General features: G+C 44.9%; 1 protein-coding gene across 1 annotated transcript; it reads left to right on the top strand.

The window, feature by feature from the left end:
- Nucleotides 1-2,734: 2,734 nt before the first annotated feature.
- Nucleotides 2,735-3,930, top strand: LOC129585531 (uncharacterized). The gene is made up of 2 exons (XM_055478246.1): nucleotides 2,735-3,190; nucleotides 3,802-3,930. Exons 1-2 carry the CDS (start codon nucleotides 2,735-2,737, stop codon nucleotides 3,928-3,930), a joined length of 585 nt encoding a protein of 194 aa, XP_055334221.1.
- Nucleotides 3,931-22,254: the final 18,324 nt, after the last annotated feature.

Genomic DNA, 22,254 nt, shown 5'->3' with positions numbered 1-22,254 from the left:
CCAGCTTCGGTTTTCGGTACGGGATCTTCAGCGAAGAACCGTACTGTTTCCTTAGCTGTGCAAGAGTCAAAGAGTTCAGTCGGCGGTGTTCCTCGGTGCGGAGTCTTCAGCGAAGACCTGCACTGGTGTCACCGTTACTCGGCAAGGCTTCAGCGAAGCCTAAGCCGTGGGCCACAAGCGGCGAAGCGCCAAAAGGGGTGCACGGGAAAAGACAGATCAGACTCCTCCAAACTGGAGTAGAGCGCCACTACTGTTGCTACGGCAGTCAGCCGGCACAGTAACTCACCGAAAGCGTGCGGCACAACCGTTACGGTAAAACCGGCGGCAGCGCGGGAACGGACAGTGGAAGAAGAATCTGGATCATCTGGATCGATTCTCGTGGAACGGACGAGGAAACAGGTAGAAAACCCGTTATTAATTACGGGATTGGTTAGATGGTAAAATTCTCATTTTTCATTGGCCCGTACTGAGCTGAGCGTAGAAGTAGGCGGAGTTTTGCACGCGGCGCGCATGTCTGGCCGTTGACCGTGACGTCAGGCAGATAAAAATTTTAAACGGATTAACATGATTGGTCAGTTATCTGAACTGTGATTGGCTGAAATTTGAACTGAACATTTTGAGCTAGCAGACCAATCGGAACGAGGTAAACAACCCGAATGGGGATTTTCCGTTGAACTTGAGCGATAATGGGAAATTTGATTTGAGATGAGATAAGTGAGACGGAAAGTGACCTTTTAAGTTCAGACAAAGGAAAAGTGACCTTTGATCAAAACCGAGCTAGAAAGTGACCTTTGATAGAATTGAGCTGGAAATTGACCTTTAACTTGCAAATTGAGCTGGAAAGTGATCTTTTGAGCTGAGTTGAGTCGGAAAGTGACCTTTGAGACCAGAAGTTGACTTTTGACTTTGAAAAGTGACCTTTACCAAAAAGTTGGAATTGATCAAATTGACCCATTTTAGTGATCTTTATGATCTGAAAGTGATCAACAGTGACCTTTCATAAAGCTGAATCGAGTTGATTGGTAGTACAGCGATATCAGCAGCTGTAGGAATTCAATCGTTAACGTGTTCTGAACTGTAAGAACGGTTTCGAAGTTCTGTCCGAAAGTGACCTTTTAGGGCAAATCTCTCGAACTTTTTATCGAAAAAGTGACCTTTAAAACGGGACTTGGTCGAAATTTTTCAGTCGAAAAGTGACCTTTAATAAGGACTTAGAAAAATTTCGGAGGTACAGAGTGACCCTTAGGATACTTGAATAAACCATACAATAACGTGTGTGTGAGAACAATTGGCAGGAGCGTCCAAGTTATCCGATCAACATGGACAAAGACCAAGAGGAACCGACATCCAACAGCAGTCAGGGAAGCAAAAGCTCCCGCAGCTCACAGCAAAGCGCACCAAATCCGTACAAAAAGGATCTGTACCCGTACTCACGTCCAGTTGGACATGAGCGGAACACTCGAGCGCCCAAGGCATTCGAGAAGAAGGATTCACGAGGCTCTGATAGCACTTATCAGAAGGCGCTCGAGGCGGTCGCCAATCAGGAAAGTTCAAGCGACGACCAGAAGCACACTCCCGCGTCTACGGCGGGAAGTGATCCGATGAACCAGAAAAAGGTCACCGGGGAGGAAATACCCACAGGGAAAGGAGTGGAACTAGTTGGAGCATCACAGTCGGATGCTACCACTATCGGAACTACTGAACAGGATAAAAATGTAAACCTGGTTCAGTCGGAAGCTGACAGGACAAAGGTCACAGAAATGGAATTGGCTGAACTGGGATTGGATGACCTTTCACTGCACGATAAGACTGTCGGTGATGACCTTTGGGCAACTCCGATGGTCTCAGACGAATCGAACGAGTCATACTTCACGGATGATGAAGCGACAATGAATATGTCCTTCCAGACCGCGATGAAAGAAGCTGACCGTGCTGAAGGGATGACACCGTTTAAGGACATACCCGAGCACCTTATTGAAAGGACACAAACTGGAAAGGTCATCAATGTTAGACCGCCATCACCGAACAGCCCCACGTCAACTCTCAAGAGACGCGTGAAGGAGTTGGAAGAAGAACTCGAAGCCAAGGAAGGCCTAGTGACGAAGAAGAAACAGGAATATCAAAATCGGATAGGATCTCTGGATGCTCGTATTTATGAGCTGGAACAACAACAGGTGGATTTGGAAAGTGCAGCGGACGAATGGAAGATCAAATACGAGCGTCAAAAAGAACTCGCTGAAGAGTACTTGAAAATGGTGGATGACAGAGAAATGGAAGGTCATCTTGCAGTCAGTGACCTCAACGAGAGCATGTCAGAGGAATCAGCCGAAAGGTCACGGCACTTAGCGGAATTGAAGGACGAATGTGACTCACTGAAACTTAAGGTCACCGAAGCGGAAGCCAAGCGAGATGAATACGCGGCCAAACTCGTCGACGCTACTCAACGATTGTTGACAAACACCAATGAGGTGTTTAAGCTGAGAAACGAATTGAAGTTACGGGACGAGAACATCGGAACCCTTCAAAAAGAATCACAGGATCATCAGAGGAGAGCCGACGACGCTGTCAAAGTGGCTAAGGACCTGAGGGAGCTTACAGCCACTGAAGGTGTGCGGTTGAAGAACGAAATTAAGCAGGTGATGGAAGAGAACAAGTCGTTGAAAGAAGATGTTCAAAAGGTCACCGAAGAGAATACCGAGTTGAAAAGACTGCTAAGACAATTGCCGAGCAAGGCATGAGGTGGGAACACGAGGCACACCTCCTGGATGAAAAGGTCACGGTACTTGAATTGAAAGATAAGGAGTGGCAACAATCAGTCCACCAGAAGACGCAGGAGATTATCAAGCTCAACACGGAGCTGATTGATATGACCCAAACGGTGATGACAAGAGAAGATGAGGTCACCCAGACGAAAAACCAACTGAAAGCAGCAGTCGAGGAATACACGAAGCTGGAAAGGGATGTGACCCAGTTGGCGGAACACATTAAAAAGGTGGAGAATGACACTGAAAAGGTCATTCAGGAGAAGACTTTCCAACTCCACCAACATATGTTAAAGGTCAAGGAGGAGAATCAGAACTTGAAAACGGAGAAAGAGGAAGTCCAGTTGAAAGTCCGTCGCCTTGAGGATGAGAATAAGGCGCTTGTTATGTCCAATAAGCACAAAGATGAACAGCTTCTGCAATATGGAGTCAGGACTTCAACAGTGGAGTCGCCCCCGCCCAGTTACAGCAAGGCGCACGAAACGGGCACGGGCAAAAGCTTCCACTTTGATATGCCGCTACGAACCGGTACTGGCAGAGGAAGTGTCAAAAACGAAAAGGACGGGGAAAAGGTCAAGGATGACAAGGAGCCACCATCGGAAACTTATTCCCATTCGAATCGTGGTGATCCCACCCAATTTCATCCACATATTGAAACGAAAATCTTCATTGATGAAAGGAAACAGGATAGACCGTCTAGCCGGCAAGAACGCCCAAGGAAGTCCCGCTACGGAAAAGCGAAGCGAAATAAGGACGATGACGATAGTGACTCCAGTACGGCAGAAGACAATGATGCGACACAGAGATTAGTGAACGCACTCCAATCGATGGGGCGCAAGACAAACCTAGTGACCTTTGATGGAAGTCGCGACGCAGTGAATGGGTGGACACAATTGGTCAAAGACACCCAACGGACATATCATCTCACTGACGATCAGATTTTGATTGAAATAGCCAGCGCAGTCAAAGGACCGGCGAAGACCTGGTTCGAAGGAGAGAGAAATCGCACTCCAAGAAGAAACGGAATACACCATTACAGAATGGATGGCCAAGTTTAAAGATGAATATGGAGACCGTGACGAGGAAGTTCTTGGCTTACGAGAAGCCATGGCAAGGAAATTTGACCTCGGAAAGGAATCGCTTGATCAGTTTTATCAAGCGATTATGAAATACAAGGCGAAGAAGATCATAACTGAAAAGCAGGCAGTCGGATTCCTGATCGAAGGATGTAGAGTGGATGGTGACCTTTATAAGGCACTACGCACGCAACAGTGCAGGACTCCAACCGAAATCAAAGATTTCTTCCGTCACTGGTCAGCGGGAGAAGATAAATATAAGGCGCCTAAAGGTCAACGTAATCAGGAATACGTGACCATCCGCCAAGGCCAAGTTGAAAATGTACCGCAACAGAGGATGGCGGCTGCACCAGTCCAACAGCCAGTCGAGTACCGTAGAGAGGCGCCGGCCCAAGAGGTCACAAAGGAAGTGACCTTTATCGACAGTCAGACCGGGCAACCGTTAACATACGCAATGGTGGCAGCGATACAGGCAGCGGCCCAGGTGAGGCCAGTAGCCCAGAATGTGGCTCCCCAGAATGTAGCCCAGCCGCCACCTCAGAATATGCCTCCGAATATGGGGTTACCACAACAAGGAGGGGGTAACGGAAACTTCGGCGGAAACGGATACGGAAATGGAAACTGGAATGGAGGTCAGGGAACTTCCAGAACCAGGGACGAGGTCAAGGTCAAGGAAACTTCAGAGGAATCAACAGCAGAATCAAGGATCACGAACAGAGTTCAAGTTCCAGATGATTGATGGATGGGTGGCGAACAACGTGCAGATGTGCCAGTACTGTATGTACGGCAACCATCAGACACAGGGGTGCAAGTTCGCCAATACACCACCAGAACAGAACCCGAATCTGTTTGCCTTTAACGAGTGGCAACGCCTCCGAGCTATAGGTGGCTGGCGCCCAGCGGTCGCAAACGGATATGACCTCATCACCCAATGGTACCAACATAAGGCAAACTTCCAAAACCAACAAGGGAATGGAAACGGGAACTACGGAAATGGAAATGGCGGTGGCCAGAATGGCGGCTTCGGCCGTGGAGGCTTCGGCCGCGGCGGCTTCAGAGGAAGAAACAGAGGCTTCGGCCGCGGAAACTTCAGAGGAGGCCAGAACAATGGCGGCGGCCAAGGAAACTACCAACAGGGTGGCGGCCAATATAATAACGGTGGCGGACAGAATCCTAACCCGGCAAATAATATCGGACAACAACAAGCAAATGTGCAAGGCGTACAACAAGGTGGGGCGCCGGTTCAGGGAAACGGGCAAGATCAGTAGGCACCGGTGAGCCTACTGATCGACCCGACCCTAAACCACCGGATAAAAGGGAAAGGTCACCACTGCAGAATAGTACTGCAGTGAACGTGACCACTGCAACGGCTATATGGATGCCGTCAGCGAAAAAGCAAAATGGACCGGCTATATGGATGCCGCAACCACAAGAAACGGCTAGATGGATGCCGCCACAGCAAAGAGAAACGGCTATATGGATGCCGTCATCACAAAAAGGAAATGGAACGGTTATGGGGATACCGTCACAGAACCAAAGGTCACCGCAGAATGGTACTGCGAGTGGAAACGTGCAACGGGACCAAAGGTCACCGCAGAATGGTACTGCGAGTGGGAATTGTCGTGACGGTAGCGCGACACTGCAAAAAGTGCAGCAAAATGAAAGGTCACCGTATTGCAGCGAGAAAGTGTTAGCTGAACGTCGTGCATTACGTAATGCCAAGACTCGACAAGCGCTGTTAAATCAAAAGAAACCGCAAACCGATACCGCAGAAGAAGTGGAAATGCACCACGAATGGTTCCGGAAACAGATAAATGGCAAGTCGAACGACCAAATCACCACCGCAGAACGATACTGCGCAAGAGGAAAATGAACAGCACGCAAAATCCCGAAAAATTTTGGCAGAAAACGACAAGGCGAATGAGCCAAGGTGCGATTGTTACGGGGAACCAAAGCCAAAGTTTTGGAATTGTTCAGAAGACGAAGAAGAGAAGCGAATAAGGCAAGAATGGATTAAGCAGAATATCACCGTCATTAGTAAAGATGAAAGGTCACCTTCTGTTGGAAAAGTCCAAGTTAAAGGTCAAGGAGCGAGTGCGAATGCGAAAGGTCACGGCGACAGCGTCGTGTTAAAAGGTCAAGAAACAGACTTGACACTGCGAACAGCGCAGCAAAAGAATGGCGAATTGGCACAACAGAACTCCGATGACTCACTTGTAGATGCAATAACGCTGCAACAGAAGGAAAAGTGGCAAAAAAGTGGCCTACAGACCGAATGGCAATCACGGGATGTGGATACCCGTAACGCCGAAGGCAAAGCAGAAAGCGAAAATGTCACAAGAGGACTACTGGGACATGCAACAGTTGCGAACGCAATGTGAAAGAAAGCGACTAGAAGAGTTGGTTACCGGGAAACCAGCGCAAGGGTCACCGAACCCAGTCCCAGTATTCAATCCAGAGGAATATAAGAAGACATTCGCTGACTGGAATCATTCACGTAATGCTCCACCACAGGATAAACCGCCGAATTATGGAGAAAAAGTCCCCATACAAAAGCTGACAGGTGGCGGATTTGTCATGAAGCGCAACGAAAGGTCACAGGACTTAGCGCAAAATGAACAAAAAGGACGGTCAAATGAGATAGCGCAAACGCAACAGAGTAGCGCAGTTGAAAGGTCACGGGACTTATCACAAGCACTGCAAAAGGATGCCAATGACAAGTCACCAGCCCGAACAGACGGGATGTCTTCGCAAATTGACCCAACGAAAACGAACAATGAAGTATCTGCAAAGTGATGCAATGGATGACCGAAAAGGGATATGATATGGTTACATATGAAAGGTCACCAGATGAGATGAAAGACAGCGAAGCAGATGAACTGAAACAAGCTGACCAAATAACAAGCAAAGTTATTGAGAAGATGCAAGATAAGCGAAATGAAAACCGTAAAGAGGAACTAATCCATCAGACGATAAATGAAGTGACTAAAGGTCACGTGCACAGCACAAAAGCAAATGAGCAAGTGCGGAATGTGCGAAAAGGTCACCAGTGGTAAAATGGCTCCAGAGAAGCAACAAAAAAGACAAAGCCGCGAAAATATTACGATGTTCGGACTAACGTCCCACATAGGATTGATAAGTTGAGCGAGATATTGAAAGGTCATAGCACTCCAGCAAAGGACAAGTGCTTCCCGATATGGATCCGGGACCAGTATCGCTCATTCCTGTGAAATGTAAGATTCACACTTTGAAGATTCAAAATGGAAAACTGCCCAAGAGAATTGAAGCGTACACACACGAAGTGAAAGTGGGAGACATAAAGGTCAACGCAATGTTGGACACCGGCGCTGAGACGTCGCTGATCAGCAAACCGTTTTGCGAGAAGAATGGACTCCACATGCTCCCATTGCCACCTGACAGATTGGTGAAAATAAATGGAATTAGCGGAACGTCAGGATTCCTGGTGACGCACTACTGTGTAGCGCCAGTGACCTTAAGAAAGAAGACAAGCGAACATTCATTCTACGTCCGACCGAAGTGTGACGACGTACAAGTGTTATTGGGATTTGACTTCTTGGAAAAGAAATTCGTACTAATGGATAACGAAGGTGAAGAAGAGAAAGAAGACGACCCAAAACCAGTCGCCAAAGTTCAAGTCGGAAAGGTCACCGAACTTGTAAAACAGACGGGAAATGCTCAAATGGTTAATAAAACGCTAATCCCAGTACCAGAGGCACCGGGAAACGAAAAGAAAAAAGATGACGCGAAAAGAATTGTCACCATTTGAGCAGTTGCAAATGATTCAGCAGGAGATCGAAAAGACATTAAATCGGACCTTGCTGGCACAGAAGGGAAGAGAAAAGGTCATCCCAGTACCAGAGGCACCGGGAATGACAAAAGTGCAGCAGGAAGAAATTATCCCAGTACCAGAGGCACTGGAAACGAAAAATGAAAATGGAAAAGTCGGAAAAGTTATCCCAGTACCAGAGGCACTGGGAAAGGAAGACGAAAGGTCACCAGCAACTGAGAACTTGGAACGAGAGCGTAATTCGAACCTTTTCGAACCACGATCTGCTACCCAAAATGAAAGGCTACCAGATAAAGCCAAGAGGAAGTAACAGAACGTGACTCTCAAAGGAACCCTTTTCGAACCACGACCTGCTACCGAAAGGTCACCAACGATTGAAGAGATAATTGCCACACAGAAAGAAGCGGCAGTTGCAGCGAAACAATCTCTTGTGCCAGACATGGAGTGGGCAAAGCCTATCCCAGTACCAGAGGCACTGGAAATAAAGACGGCTAAAGTGGGGAAGGATAAAAAGAGTGAAAGGTTACGAGTTTTGAAACGAATAGCTGAAGAGGAACAGATGTTTACAAGCGAAATCCGCGACAAGGCACTCGAACAATTGAAAGGTCACCGAACAGAAAGAGAACCAGAGGTCATTGAAATATCCTCTGAGGATAAAAGCGTGACTCAATCGAATGTGAGGAAGATACCACAGTACAGGAACAGGTTAAACCTGAAGCGAGTCAAAGGACATTAACTCCAGAAGAACGAGCCGGGAGTTGTCACCACGGTTACTTTGAGGATCCGTGCAGAGTGCAACCACAATGGGAATGCGCGGAGTGTTGTGAAAATGCCTCTCAAGATGACCCTTCAGAATGGCCAAGATGTAATGCCGCATTAGCAGACCTTAAAGGTCATGCCCAAAAGAAAGCGAAAAGCATCATGCGGACAAACGAAATGTGGAAACCACACATCGAACGGTATCATTGGAATAGATATCGAACGTGGTTGTCATGCGTGGAAAGTTTTATAATTGGAAGAGGCAGATGGCTAAACCATTGGTTGCAACGTGTCGAGAAAGGAATCCAAGATCCTCTCGATCCGGTAGCAACAGAAAGGAGATTTGAACGAGAGATAGAAGAGATGACCGAAGAAGGAGAAATGTGGGAAGAAGCGAGAGTTGACCTTTTCTGGGACTTCCGTGTGAACCACATGTATAAAGGTGAAGGGAGAACGATCATCTTCCCGGCAGGACTTGGTACACCTGTCTACGAATCACTTGAAGTGTACTATAATGCGTTGAAAGAGGGAAACGAAAAAACATTCGAAAAATATTGGAATAAATTTGAAGAGGAAATCCCCAGATTTGATGTAAAAGAGATGCGAGAATTACAGGTAACCCGGAAAAGAAGATTACCGGGATTAATGCAAAAGAAAAAGGTGACCTTTGCACCAGATCCAGATGGAGTGGACTACCCAGAACGAGGTGGTGATACGTGGTGCATGTATGAAACGATTCCGAATGATGAATGGGTCACCGAAGAACTGATGGCAAACTGCATTTTCGTTGGTCCTAAACGACCTAAAGGTTACGAAACAGTTCAACAGGATGAAGCCAATAAAGGGACTGCCAAAGAAGCAGAGAAAGAGGAACCAGTTCAAGAGATAGCCGAAGGACAATCGAATGAAACAGAAGAAAGTTCAAAGTCGGCTTTCGACATTGCACAGATGTTAACGGACAGAGGTGAAATGTGGAAAAGGTTTAAAGAGGAAGTTGAAAGGATATCGAACGAACAACAAAACCCAGTAACTGAGGCAAAAAACGGGGAAAGGTCACTCGATAACGGTGAGGAATGTCCGCCGGTCGAGTTGACCGAAAAGCCATTAACGAGCCGCGAAGAAATAAATGAACTGGAAAAGTCAAAATCGGACGAAGAAAGGTCAAACTCCGACCAATCAGAAAGGTCACCAACGAGAATTCGAGTAGCGAGTCACCCGAGTAGCCGCACGAAACGGGCGAAAGGCAAAGAAGGGGACAAACCCCTGCTCAAAAATTCGAAAGCGAAAAAACTTAGCGATTCGCGAGAAAACGAAAGTGACCTTTCATCAGAAGATGAAGGAGTTGATGAGCGTCCACTCGAAAAAGGCATGACAAAGGTCAAGCCACTGCACAAGAATATGAGAGCAGTAACTCCGACTCCGAGTGGACGAGTTCAAGCGATAACTCAACAACTTCGGAAGATTCAGGTGTAAGTGACCTTTCGGAGCAAGAGGATTTAATGGACTTGGATGAAGATGACGAAGTAGATGAGGAAACGAAAAGGATATTAAAGTCAGAAGATTGAAAGTGGAAAAAGCTAGAATGTCGAAGGACGTGATCAAAGTTTACAGCGATCAGCGAATCAAATTGAAACCGTCAAACTGCACACGTGTAAAGGTCAAGATGGGAAAATATGCACCGGCTCAAAACAAGCTGATGTTTACACCGGTCCCACAAGTGGAAACTGAAGTGCAACCGTTGGCAGGAGTGACGGACCACAGGGGAAAATACTTCGAAATCGTTATCGCAAATCACAGTAGCAAATACCGAATCGTGAAGAAAAATCAGCTTCTCGGCTACGTTGAGCCGTACGAACACATGGAGAATGTAAAGGTCAACGCAGGGACAGTAAAGAACGTACTCGAAGACCCTGAGGTGGATGAGACAACGAAAGCTGAACTTAAAAAGATAATCGAAAACCTGAAATTGGGACCTGACCTTACCCAAGAGCAGAAAAACGACGTGTACAACGCGTTTTGGGAATTCTGGAAAGTCTTACCCACATCAAAGAAACCGTATGGAGATGTGAAACGGGTCACCCACGTAATTGATACGGGAGATGCGAAACCAGTAAAATGTAACCCGGCCAGAACGAGTTGGACAGGCCGCGAGTTTATAACGAAGCATATCGAAGAGATGTTGGCACAAGATGTAATCGAGCCGTCAGACGCCGAGTGGAGTTTCCCAGTCGTGCTGGCAGTAAAGAAAAACGGTGATGGAACAATGGGAACAAGATTTTGCGTCAATTACATCATGCTTAACAAGCTAACGAGGAAGAATAATTACCCGTTACCAAATCCGGATGAGTTGCTCGATGCATGCGCAGGCAACAAATATTACGGAAAAATGGATTTACAAAGTGGATTCTGGCAGATACCAATGGACCCAGCGTCAATCAACAAGACGACCTTTGTAACACAAGATGGAATGTACCGATTTAAAAGAATGCCATTTGGCGTATGCAACGGACCAGCAACGTTTCAATTGTGTATGGATAAAGTTCTCTCGAAAGCGAAAAGAAAGGGTTGCGTTTTCGGGTACATTGACGACGTAATCTTCGCCGGAAAGACTTGGGCGATCTTCATGCAGAATCTGCGAAATGTCTTAATGAGTCTGGTTGAAGCGGGATTCACGATTAAACCAACCAAGTGCGAATTTGGAATGAGACAAATGGGATTTCTGGGTCATATACTCAGCGAAGACGGAATACGTATGGACCCGGAAAAGGTCACCGCGGTCTCCGAATTCAAACGGCCTCAGACTGAAAGACAATTAAGGTCATTCCTTGGACTGGCGAACTATTATCGCAAATTCATAATGGGATACGCACAGAAGACTTCCCACTTATATGAACTGCTGAGACAAGATAAGCACGTGAAAAAGGACTGGACGGCAGTACATGAAGAAGAGTTCAATAGTTTGAAGAAGTTGTTGTGTGAAGGTCCAGTACTGGCAAAGTTTGACCCCGCGAAACCGACCGTCATTGTATGCGACGCGAGCAAAGAAGGAATCGGAGCCGTACTGTCACAAGATGGACATCCGATCGCGTACGCCAGTCGTGTCTTACATGGAGCGGAGAAAAATTACGGTGTAACGGAATGGGAATGTCTGGCAGTTGTGTTCGCTGTCAGGAAATTCAAGCCGTACATTGATTACGCAGAGTTCACCGTAAGGACGGATCATCAGGCGCTGACCAATCTGCTAAGGTCAGAGACGAACAAAGTTGGAATGAACCCGCGTTTGACAAGATGGGCAATGGCGTTGCAAGGTCACCAGTTCAAAATTGAATATAAACCGGGAAAGTACTGTGACAATGCGGACGCGTTATCGAGAGCACCGATCGAAGGGCCAACGTGTCACGAAGAAGAATTTGACGAGATTCCGAATTTCGAGGATTACAAGAAGGAGTTTGATACGAAGGAACCAGCAATTGAAGTTGGACAGCTGTTCCTGCAGATGGTGGAACAGAGGGAGAAACGATTAAAGGTCACTTCAGCTACGGCGAATGAGTCGGCTGAAATAGAAGCTAATGTGAATCGGGTAAAAAGTTGGTTGCCCACCGTTAGTGACTTAAAGGTCACCGGACTTGAAGTAGAAGCCGAAGTTCATAATGGTAAGGTCACTGGACTTGATAAAGCAGCGGAGAAAGGAGATGACCTTTGGGAAACGGACAAAGTTACACAAGCGTTGAACGAGTGTCCGATTAAGTTGCTGAGATTCCCAAAACAGGCGAAAAAGAGGTACAAACCGCTACCGCGATGCAAGGTCATCAGAGATTGGAACGAACTCAGTACAGCAACAGTGCGCATCGTTAACCTGCAAGGTGACGAAGAAGAGGAGGATGACTCCAATCTACAATTGCGAAACAAACAATTGAAGGATCCTCATCTGGCAATGATTATAGATGAATTGGAACATCTACCAGACGCGGAAACAAGATCGAAATTCGAAGTGCATTACCAGTTATGGAATGGTATATTATACCGAGTAAAGGATAAAAATGGAAAACTTGAAAGGTCATATGTTGTTCCGTTGTCCATGCGAAGAGCAATAATCCACGCATTGCACGACGAGAAAGCAGCGGGACATTTGGGATTCGAGAAAACATTGTCAGCAATAAGACTCCGATATTACTGGGACAGGATGAGTACAGACGTGAAGAATTACATACTCGCCTGTCAAGGATGTCAGTTCCGTAAAACACCGAGGAAATGTCCACCTGGAAAGCTGCAAGAGATTAAAGTGGGACATCCGTTCTTCCGAGTATATGCTGACTTGAAAGGACCTTTGTTACCGACCAAGAAACGTGGATACAAGTACATAGCGGTATTTATCGACCAACTGACGAAATACGTGATCGCGGTACCGATGAAAACAGCAACGGCTAAAGAATTCGCTAAAGTATTCGTGAAGCACGTGATATTGGTAAACGGAGCACCGCACATCCTGCATACGGATCGCGGACGACACTTTACAGCTGAAGTATTGGCAAAGGTCACCAATGTGTTTAAAATTAAACACACATTTGGAACGGCGTATCACCCAGAAGGTCAAGGCCAAGTGGAGAGACAGATGCAGACGATTGCTGATGGCTTGGCGCAATACCTAAAAGCGGGAAATGAGCGAAAGTTTAACAAGTATCTCCCATATGTTATTTCGGCGATGAACAGAGTCGTACACGCCACAACGGGATATTCAGCATACTATATGCTACACGGCAGAGAAATGACAATGCCGGAAGATGTGGTTACAAAAACGAATATACCCGATGATTACGGAACTCCAGATGAATGGGTAGAGACCATGAAAAAGAACTTGACCTTTGCAGAAGAAGTGGCACGGTGTAATATTAAAGACGCTTATGAGAAGAACGCGGAGATTTACAACAAGAAGAAGTCTGAGCCGAACTTTAAAGTGGGAGATTTCGTATTGATACGGCTACCAAAGGATACGAAACAAGGAAAAAAAGAAAACCAATCGGACTTTAAGTCGAAATACGATAAAGTGTGGAAAATTCTCAGTTTCCCGCGACCAAACGAAGCCGAGGTCATTGAGCAGAACCCGAAGAAGGAAGCAGACTTGAAGGTGGTTTCGATCGACCGGTTGAAACCATGGCACCCTCCATTACCAGATGAGGAAAAGGCAACAGAGTGTACTCAAAAAGATTCGGAAAAACCTTTTTTCGAACCACCTGTGCTACCCGAAACGGATAAAGCTAACGGAAAAGAAGACGAATCAGAGCGGAGTCCGAAAAATGACTCAGTCACACAACAGAAGCCATTTTTCGAACCACCTCTGCTACCCGAAATGGGAGAAGGTCAAACGAATGGGTTAAACGGAGATAAAACGAAGAAGAAGAAAGGAAGGAAGCGGAAAGAGGACAAAGACTTTGAAACTGCAGTCACAATTAAGTTGAACGCGGAGGCTGGTAATTTGGCGGAAAGGTCACTGGAACAAGACAACGAACCGACCTCCAAAGTACCAGAGCGTACCTCCAAAAAGGACTTGCAACAATCCTTTTTCGAACCACGCACTGCTACCGGAGATAAGGATGACCTTTCGAAACAGCGTACGGACGCTGAGACGTCAGAGCGTGACCCGAATCTTTTCGAACCACGCACTGTTACCGGTTATGAGAATGACCTCATAAAAAAGAGAGAAGAGGAGATAGAAGCGGTCAAATCAAAAGCTGAACAATTGGGCCGTGATATAGCGAAAGCAATTAACGAGCGGAAAGTCAAACAGAAGAAAAAGAAACCGACCCCTACGGACTTATTGACCCAAAAGGGCGAACCTGAGGATGCAGCCGAGAAAGAACTTCTTGATCGGATAACTAAAGGACGAGAGAACAAATAACCACATAGACATAAATAAGGGGTCACAATAAATTAAAAATAGGAGTTGAAAAGGAAAAAAGAAAGGTCACCACTGTGCAAAAAGTTAACCTTTATTGTTTCGTTTTATAGAAGGTAAGCACAGTTAATGGACAGATTGGAACGACAAAATTCGGATAATTCAGACTCGGAAAGTATTGGAAACCCACTAAAAGCATCAACACCTATAAGAATGGAAGGTGAATACGGTTATGACACCTCATATGGTGAAGGATCCACGTCATCAGCGGGAACGGCTCAGAACGAATCTGGAACAACCCAAGGAGGTTACTACGGCGGACAGGGGTATTACGTGTACCACGATCCAGGACAGCAGACGAATTATCAGGACACGGTTAACTGGGTGCACCACGGCTCACCTGCCGGAACCCAGTATTCGGGACAAGCAACGAGCGCCCCTTATCAACCGTATCCAGGATCGTATACCCCACCGGCGGGACCGTCGCAGGTGATAATGGGACCGGCAAGAATGCTGATGCCGCCACCGCAACAGACCACACCGAGTCGATTTATGGGACATGGTGGATTTAGCGGAACTCCACCACGATCACAAAGGTCATCTCCAATATTACCGCCTTTTCCGGAGACGGGAGGCTTGTCACTGTCGGATATCGGAGCGCCACGTATGAGAACACCGCAGCAACTTGGAGCGCAGCGCCCTCATCGTAATTCGCCACACAGAGGAGGAAGGCGACCGAGAGGCATTCTACCGTCATTGGGTCCAAACTTGGACGAGACTGGACCAGATGGTTTACGGCTTACGCCTCCAGGTGAACCTTCAATACACGCATACGCACCGAAGCTTCCTTTGGATTTGAGAGAAAGACAACAGGTGGAATACTGATGAGGTTAACTTAATGCGGCAATTAGCCGGCCTCATTAGAGTTGTTACGGTAAACTGTGCCGGCACTCTTTTTAAGCGATTCAGTGTTCAAATTAAAACGAGAAAAACTACGGTAACCAAGCCGGATTTCTCGTAGTAATGGATGTTAGCCACAAGCGGCGAACAAGAGTAAAAGATTTAAGGTGGAAATTTCATGGGGTAAACTCGATGCGGTAACTAGCCGGCCCCATCAGAGATGCTACGGTAAACTTGCCGGCACTCTGGCCGCTCGAGGCATATTGAAGTTGGATGTGTGACGGAAAGGTCAAACTGCAAATTTTACCAGGGAGGCAAGCAAAGAAGTGCTTGAAGCCGCAGAAAATCGGCTAAGTTCCTCCATGACCTTTAACAGAAGTTTTGACGAGTGGGATGACCTTTGGGATCATCAATTGCCCAACAGAGTCACCGTATCGGAATTCAAGTCGCATGACCTTTGGGACCATTAACCCAAAACGAGTCGCACATCTCAACGGATCATCTCAACAAAGGATGACCTTTATTAGGGAGGAAGCGAACTACGCTTGTCTTCATTGACGTCCCTCCATGACCTTTATTGGATCTCATTTTGAAGTCGTACGAATGATACGCACCATATTCCAAAGAGCGAAGCAGTATTCCTAAGTCGTACTTGATACGCACCTGATTCTCAAGCGGATTGTGATGAAAGTCGCATTACGGATGCGCGAAATTGCTCAACGGAGCGGAATGGGCCAAAGTGCGGAAAACGGTGGACAGGACCTGTGACCTTTACGAGTCAGAAATGGAGGATCCTAGTCTACATTTGATTAAAACTTTGTTGATCTGTTGTTACTGTTGATCTGTTCCTAATGATTTGATATATTTTTATAGTTGGATCTCTTTATTCACATTGTATTAAATGGAATTGTGCCTTTACGGAAATGATGTGATAAAATGGATTAAGAGAATTTGATGTTTTTGAGCACGCACAGACACCGGCGACCGTCGTTCTCTCGTGGATTCGGGAGTGTGTCCAGCCTCACAGGAGCTCGGCATCCCCCCAGAGGCATGTGAGACCGGGATCACTAGCGTTCACGTCAGTGGCGCTACGCCTGTGGCGCTACGCCTTAGGATTACGTGTCTGTGTTGTGACTCTTTGATTGGCTTGAGTTGTGTTAGTGGGCGCGGCATAGCGTGCTGCAGTGTTGTTACACTGTTGAATGGGCTCCACGCTTTACGATCGAGCTGCGCCGATCATTATTGATTTTCTGTTGTCGGAATTTTTCAATTAATTAAAAGTCAGCTATTAGCGGTGCGACGTTTCGCGATTCCGCGTAGTTCGCTATACTTATCGCATAGCTCACTCCACGGGATCTATTCCGTTTAGGTCTCCGTATCTGGATCACTGCTGGATCTAGCATTAGAAGAACTTAATGCAAACTGATTTTGCCGCATTGAAAATCAAATTATGATTTCGCGCCCATTCCGTAACAGCATCAAGATCCTTCTGAAACGCTATCTCATCTGCAACTGGCTCAATAATTTTACATACCATCACGTCATCAGCAAATATCATCATATCACTACCTTGGCTACAAACAGCCGGCAAGTCATTAAGCATACTGATAAAGGCAGTAGGACCGATACGTGAACCCTGGGGAACTCCGCTTGTAGCCGGTAAGAAAACCGACTTTACATTATTGATAACAACCGACTGCAACCGATTAGATAGGTAGCTACTGAGAAGATTTACAATGTCTGATGTTACATTTAATGTACATAATTTTTCGAGCAAAATCGAGTGGTCAACTTTATCGAAAGCTTTACTGCAGTCTAGCAGCACGACATCGACACGTTTACCGCGAGCTCTTGCATCCGCTAACTTTTGACAAAACAATATTAACAGCAACTCAGTTGAGCGCTCCTCGCGATATCCAAACTGTCTATACGTGAAATCACCGATTTGAGCTAACAAAATTTTACAAATGCATTTTTCAAAAATTTTCGACAAAGGATGTAACATCGCTATTGGACGCCAGTTTGCAGGATTGGTCTGATCAGCAGCCTGCTTTGCAACCGGGGTCACGAAAAACGTCTTCCAGGACGTAGGGAATTTGCTGTTTGTTATACAGTTATTAAACAGAATTTTTAGCGGTACGATCAGGGAGGCACCACAAGCTTTTATTAGGTTTAACGAAAGGTCATATGGCCCACTGGATTTTCTGCAATTTACAGTTTTTAACACATCCCAAATGTCAGTTTCATTAATGAATGTACATTTGTTCGCCACCGGTGCTATGTTAGAATTAAGTGTTTTGCAATGAGCTGGACACTGATTATACACACTGGCATACTGTTCATTTAAGCACTCGGCTTTCTCAGCATCACTTACAGCATAGAGGCCATTAAACCGTTTTAAAGTAGGCATATTGGGACGATCGACCGTGGCCTTTACAAACGACCAGAATTTCTTGCTGCCGCACCGAGATGCAGACGCAATTTTCAATGTTTGTGTGCGGTAATAAGCTTTTATCACCTTCTCAGCTACACGAGACCTTTTCAACCACTCATGACGCAATCGTTCCTTTCTTAATATATCCTGCTCACGTTTAAGACGCTCAAACGCATAGTTTCGTTTTCTTATTACGTTGCGGATGTTAAAAGGATACTCAGATTCAGACGCCCTGCACCTGGTCACTTTAAGCTGAAAGAACTTGTTGGCTATATCGAGAATCGTTTTCTCAATCAATACCACCTGATCATTCGGATCTTGATTCTGTAACATGCTTAACCACTTGGTTTCGTATAACGCATTACGAAACTGTAAACATTTTTCATCAGTAATTGACCAGCGCTTTTTAGGAATTTTAGGTTCATTACGTTTTTGTCTGGGAAATTTGACAAGGACCCCATTGTGGTCGTTTGTTATCGATGGTGGGTGGTTGTGCCAAACACACCTGGGTGCCATTCGGGACCACCAACGATGCATTTGTGGTAAATTTTTGCAAATCGCATCGGAACTGTCCACTTACACGCTGTCCTGCTGGACATCTGTACCACAACCGGTATCTGTATCACTAAGGAAGTTGTTGTTTGGTTCGTTTGTAATCACATAGGTACTGGTCATCGTTGACCTTTCATTAGGGCTCATTCACACAACACACTGTAGGCCACACACAAGTAAAAGAACTCGTCACACCTATGTTGTGACAAATTGTCGTGAAGGATGAACCTGTAGGTGTGACCTTTCAATCGTTTTAATTATCTGGCATTATTAATGAGAATTTGATAATTAACGGCACACTAGGAATTTTGTATTGTATTGGTTGAAATTTTGTACCTATGAACACATTGCTCGAAATATAAAGAAAAATTTGATTATCCCCGGGGAGAAATAGGAAAAATTTTGGAAAAAAGCCCACTTGCGACACAGGTATTTGTTAAGTGGTCCTACTGACCATAGGTCACTCTCAATACAGACAGTCGCCTACGACACAGGTATTTTGCTATCGTTGTTGCCTGATCCGTAACAGCACAGCATCATATAGTTAGTCGTAAATTGAGCCCGTTGTTAAGTGTGAAATATTTGAATTATTTTAATGGTCACCATCTGATGTTAGTATGGTAATGTTTATTATATGATATTATTAACGCCAGAAATGTAGTAAAAAGAAGACCTATAAATCTTCGCCGGAAAATTTTAATAAAAAAAATATTAAATTGCACTAATCAAAAGATCTTCAATCAGAAAAGTGCCTTTAAAGTATTCGGTCTTCAAAGCCATTGTCAACTGGAGAAAAATTAACAGCAGTTGACTTATCACCGTGGCAAATTATTAACGAGCACGCTTTTCAACTGATGCGTAAACGCTAACGCTGGTGATCGTAGCGTCATTTTAGTCGGTGGCGCAAATCAGGGGAGCACAGCAAGCCGTTTAGTATTAACGAAAATCAATCCTTTGAATTTTGTCCAACTGGTCGGAAAAATAATTTTTAACAAATTCTTAGGCAGTTTTTAAAATTACATCGTTCAAAAGCGTAGTGCTCTGGTCTTAAATTGCCTGGTCTGCAATAAATGGAATTTCTAAGTACCGGAAACATCTTTCCAATATCAACATTATGTAGCACTCGGAGCAAATTTGCAGTGCTTTAAACTTCCAGCAAAGTCTTTACTTGTCTTAGTTTTAGGAAATTATTTATAATAAACGAACAGACCAGTCCTTGCCTTATAATCTCAAATTGACAGTTAATTGTCATAGTGCGCGAAATTTGTGAATAACAAGCATTTAGTGAAGAGTTGACAATGGAAGAAGTTCCAGACACTGCCTTTTGAAAAAAGACAGAAGAATCTACCTACGTAAGTAACCTACTGAAGGAGGAAGAAGAAGAAAGACACAAAGCCTGAATAGATTAGTGGCGAGAAAAGAAGAATTCAAAGCATGGCAGACTCAGACAAGAAGATTTGGTTATCAATTAGTTCTCCGAAAGAAAACTTCAGCCTGGCACTGGACTAGATTCTTACCAGATTAACCCTCCATTGATGCCGGTTACGAAAGGTTACCCATAGATGCGCCGAGTCATATGCATGGGATGACACCACGAAAGAAGGTTACCCGAAGTTTTAGCTGGTACCGCCCAAAAATGGGTCAAAAATCGACCAGCAAATGCTGCACCTGAATGGGATTTAGTAGAAACAGAATTTCTTGAAACTTTCGGAAAGGTCGGTACACCAGAGCAAGCCATCGATATGCTAACATTGAGGCAGCAAGGAAGCGATGAGGACTTTCGGACGTATTACTTTTGCATCATGGACTTATGCAAACACGCGGACGCAAATATGGACCAAACAGAAATAGGATATTTCATATTAAAAGGTATGAGAGACAAACAAATAGCGATGCAGTTACGCATCATGGGCAAAAAGACACCAGAAGACATTCTGGAAGTAGCTGAAGATTTGTACCCCATACAACACAGGGCGCGAGAGCGGAATCTGGAAACACCAGCAGTATCTTTAAGTTTGCCATTTCCAAATGTAGCTAAGAAGCATTCCACGCAAACCGATGGAATGACGAAAAAAAAAAGTTTCAATGCTGTGACTTAAAGTCTTGAAAAGCAAAACGTTCTATAATTATTTCCTGTAGGTAAGGCTGTAATAAAAGTATTGCGGGGGCGTACTCACCTCTTAAACGCTATCAAACGATGCTTTATACCCAGGTTATAGAGTCGGACATTTAGGTCAGCTCGGTCGCAAACAGCGTCTGCGAGTAGAAAGACACTAACACTGTTTACTTGGTAAAACTGTATGAAGGCAATCGAATTCATTGATAAACCCTGAGATGTGCACCGGTGACGGAGTTCCACGAATTCAGAACTGGGAGTAACTCGAAAAAAAGTTCTCATATTTGAGAAACTGATGCCGTGTTTCGGTTTCAAAGTTCTGAGCCAGTACACCATGCTGAAGTTTGTCAACAGAATTGTTGGAAATAGTAGAGCGACGACTGTTACGATGTTCTTTTTGGCCAGATACGATTGCAGACGCTAATTTGGGAATTTACAAATAAATTTTTGCACTCTCTTACCAGATCACACACTCGCAGGCCCAACAAGCAGTTACCACCATAATCTTTGATATACCGGATATACGTATTGGTGTTGCGGTATTGCGTACAACACGAACACATGCACTGCCGGTAGTTTATTCAGATAGATGTTACGAGATGTTAAGGCTAACTCAGAGGAGCGCTGCGCAGAGCGCTTCCTTTATATATGCACTGTTGCGTAAGCATTTACCATGCGTAAGCATATGTATGTATCATCATACATACAGATCATGACACTTCCCTTTTAAAAAGATGCTCGTAGAAGCACGTAAAATAGATCACAAATTCAGGAAAGTTACAAGTCGCAATAGATGAAACCATTTCAAATTTTTCATACATGCAAGCAAGTGCACGCACAAAACATAAAACATAAGGCAGATGAATCTTTTAATAATTAACAGTAAATTTAAATGAGAAGATATCGGTATGATCTTGACACAGTAATGTTGAATATTTCTCGCGGTATCAGCATCCGTATTTCGCTTGCTTTCTGAAGGCTTTTTCGAATGCCCTCTTTCCGTCCTTTCTCAGTTTCACGAATCGTAGATTCTTTGTTGAAATTGATGTATGTTTAAATCGATGTGTAGCCGGTCGGTGGTGGTGGTGTGTTAAGTGTGATTGCAGAATGTGATGGCACTTGATCATCGGCTTCATCGGATGGACGGCTGTGTAATCTAGCAGTGCTACGAATGCGTGGTGTCTGCATACGGAGAGGGTGTAGATGTATCCATGATGTAATGTTCTTCCGGTTGCATCATTTTCGTGTGGGTTTCCGGCATTTTAAGAGAAGTTCTGGGCAATAGTAAACAATCAAATAAATTTTGTTAATGTTAGTATTGTAGAATATTGTTGATAGATAAATTACTGTAGTGCCAAGTAAATTCCGCACCAATTCGTAAAGCGTGAGGCTCTAGAGCTGTATGCGGGGTTCAGCATTCGCTGAACGCGCTGAACAGCGTCAGGCTGCCAGTAGCAAAGGGCCAAGCGTTGCTCACTCTTGAAAAATCGTTCTTGCTTCAAAACGGTTCTTCATCGAGATTTATAGACTTGAGTCTAATCCAAAATTTATTTTTACAATTTATGTTTACAAAACATGCGATGTTGCGAACTGTATTACGTATTATCTAACTCGAACAGCTTTGTCGTACCCGCACGTTCTACTGAAAATGAACTATTTGAAATTGCTTGTTCAGCCAGTTCATAAGCCTGTAGGCAGTGAACCTACTGAACACTAAAGCCGTCCATACAGCGCTTGTCTAGCATGCTGTACGAAAAAGTGCGGAATTCACTTGGCACCACAGTAATAAACGAGTAAATGAGTTTTTAGCGAAATAATTTGGATGCACACTAGTATAAATAAAACGTATCAAATGCAGTGCCATTGATTTTGGTATTCATTTTTCCAATAATCCATGTCTCCATAAGCCTCTTTATTACTTTCTTTTATTTCTTTTATACAGCTGACAGTTCTT

Source organism: Paramacrobiotus metropolitanus, unplaced genomic scaffold, assembly GCF_019649055.1.
Source record: "Paramacrobiotus metropolitanus isolate TYO unplaced genomic scaffold, Prichtersi_v1.0 Parri_scaffold0000017, whole genome shotgun sequence".
Classification (NCBI taxonomy): Eukaryota; Metazoa; Tardigrada; class Eutardigrada; order Parachela; family Macrobiotidae; genus Paramacrobiotus; species Paramacrobiotus metropolitanus.
Note: the sequence above shows the minus strand (reverse complement) of the source record. Positions and strands in the feature narration are given on the sequence as shown.